Raw genomic sequence first — 2,557 nt, forward strand, 5'->3', positions numbered from 1 at the left:
GATCCCGCGCCAGCCCCACAATCCCTGCTATACCTGAGCCCATCATCGCAGCCACCGTATCAATCCAACTCCTTGAAGGCCTCCCCCTCTTTCGCCGACCCTCCACCCTACCAAGCATGACATCCTTCCCCAGGGAATGGTCCCTTCTTACAACATGACCAAAGTAGGTGAGACAAAGTCTGGCCATTCTCGCTTCCAAGGAGCATTCTGGCTGCACCATCACTACTGCAGTATCACTACAGAAGTAGGAATGCCCAACCTTCCGTCCGAGGAGTGGCTGGTGGGTTTGAACCGCCAGCCTTCTGGTTAGCAGTCAAGTGCCTTAGGCACTATGCTACCAGAGCAGCCAGGCATAAAACGTCACATGATGGAATGTTCCCGAACTAGACACAGGTCCTGCCTGCACGGCCAGGAGAATGCACCGGAAACTCCTGAGCTGTCTACTCTAAGCAGGTTTCCCTGCTCCGTTTTCTTTCAATGAGAACACTGGCCAGCAGGTGGCGCCCCATACGCACCTGTGACGCCTGCTCAGGGTTCGCGCTTGACCACGCCGCGCAGGTGCAGCTCGCTCTCGGCGGCCACGATGGGCTGCCCGTTCTGCAGGTGGTAGTCGATCAGATGGCTGATGCTCTCGAACAGCACGTCCTTCGTCCGCACCTGCGGGGCCAGAGGCAGCAGCGTCAGCACCCGGGGAAGCGTCGGGCAGGTGCGCGGCCCCACCCAGCCACGCTGAGGTGAGTCCCTGTCTAACAAGCCCTTGGGGGATCCTGCGGCTCGCTGGGCGCTGAGGACCCCTGAGCAGACAGAGAATGCCGGGGCTCGGCCACAGATCAGACTCCAAGTCCCAAAGCTCAGGGCACCAATGGGCAGTGGGCTGAGCGGAGCGGGGGAAAGACAGTCCACATCCAATCCTGGAGCCTGTGCCTGCGGCCTACCTGGAAATAGGGTCTTTGCAGACACCATGAGTGAAGGGACTGGAGATGAGGGGCTCCTGCTGTGTTGTGAGGTGGCCCTAAGTCCAGCACCGAGTCCTTGTAAGAAGGCAGACGCCCGTGAAGACAGAGGGTGGGGGGCTGCCTTGAGCTGAGGAGCAGCAAGGGTCACCAGCCACCACCAGAGGCTGGGAGATGAGCAAGGGACAGATGCTCCCTAGAGCCCCCGGAGGGAGGCAGGCCCAGCTGCCACCCTGACTTCAGGCTTCCAGCCTGTGCTACTGTAAGAGAACACAGCTGCGATTGTAAGCCCCCACTCTGGGGGTTGCATACAGCGGCCCTGGGAGACCAGTCTGCCCTGCCCCACAGCCCCCAACTTTAGAATCGGAATCTGGAAACCATCCACACCTCACAGTGACCAAGCCTCGGCCTCACTGAGTGCTGGGAGGGGACTCAGCGGAGGGGACCCCGTGCTCACAGCCTTGACTTTGCATGGATGGGGTTGGGCTCGATGGACACAGAGCAGCCGGGAACCGGCAAAAATGCACATCTCCTGGCCCCACAGCAAATCATCAATCTCCACAGCGCTGGGACGGGGCTGCGAGTGCGCATTTTAGCAAAGCATTCACAGCGTCTGCAGATTTAAGACTTGTGCCATCATCCAGGGATCGTGGCGGTGACAGGGTGCCCTGGCAGCAAGGGGGTGCCGTGGCAGCGAGGGGGTGCCGTGGCAGCGAGGGGGTGCAGTGGCAGCGACGGGGTGCCGTGGCAGTGAGGGGGTCCAGTTCAGCCCGGCCCCCTCTCTTCCAGGTGTGTGATCCGGGCAGGTGCAGTCTCCCTCCACCTAAGTGAGCTCCCCACACCAAGAGACAGGGCTGCAGAGGGTACCCCTCACCTCTGAGCTTCACGCCACTGAGCTGGGTGGCGCTAGCTTTGAGAGGACTCCCCAGCACCTGTTCACCTGGGAACTACCCCGCAAGCTGACAGCCTGTGGACACTGGAAAATGCTCCCTAAACCCCAAAGCACCTTGTAAATTCTGTGCCCTAAGGAAAGCGGTGAGCCACCCAACTAAATGCTGGTGCAGTTTGTGATGGTTATGTTCGTGTGTCAACTTGGCTGGGCCTGGTTGAGTGGCAGGGCAGCTGGTGGTAGTTATTCTCCATGATGAGACTGGCAATCAACTCCATGGGGGACCTACCACAAGCAGCTGAGTAGCTGCCTTTGGGATGTGGTCTGCTCCCTGTATATAAGGAGAAGCCTTGAGAATGGTCTCTAGCCTATGGCATGCTTGGACCCTCCATGTAGCCGCTATGCTCTGCTGACCTTGGGACTTACAATGGACTGAAGTTAATGGCCTGCCGTGTGGTTTGGTAACATTGGGACTGTGCCTTTTTATTTGTCAACCTTGGGGCTTCTCAGCCTCAGCAGCCAGCAGCTGTCTGAGTGAAGAAACACCTCTAGCTGCAGTGGGCCAGGAGCAGGAGACAGAGCTGGACCCCAAGGTTGAGGGGCTTTCACCCAGCCCCTAGAGCCTGGCACTTTGCACTTGGACTTAAAGCCTCCAAACTGTAAGAATAAAGTCCTGTTTGTTAAGGCCATCCCATTTGTGGCATATTTCTGTCAG

General features: G+C 58.6%; 1 protein-coding gene across 1 annotated transcript in view; it reads right to left on the reverse strand.

Annotated features, from left to right (window-relative positions):
* Window positions 1–528: 528 nt before the first annotated feature.
* The window catches only part of SHC2 (SHC adaptor protein 2), a 22,610-nt gene continuing 20,581 nt past the window's right edge, over window positions 529–2,557 (reverse strand). Inside the window, 2 exon segments of the mRNA XM_007954580.1 lie at window positions 529–657; window positions 2,317–2,337. Coding sequence (XP_007952771.1) covers window positions 529–657; window positions 2,317–2,337 — 150 coding nt within the window.

The sequence above is a fragment of the Orycteropus afer genome, unplaced genomic scaffold (assembly GCF_000298275.1).
Source record: "Orycteropus afer afer isolate SDZICR_OR568_19922 unplaced genomic scaffold, OryAfe1.0 scaffold00466, whole genome shotgun sequence".
In the NCBI taxonomy this organism is placed as follows: domain Eukaryota; kingdom Metazoa; phylum Chordata; class Mammalia; order Tubulidentata; family Orycteropodidae; genus Orycteropus; species Orycteropus afer.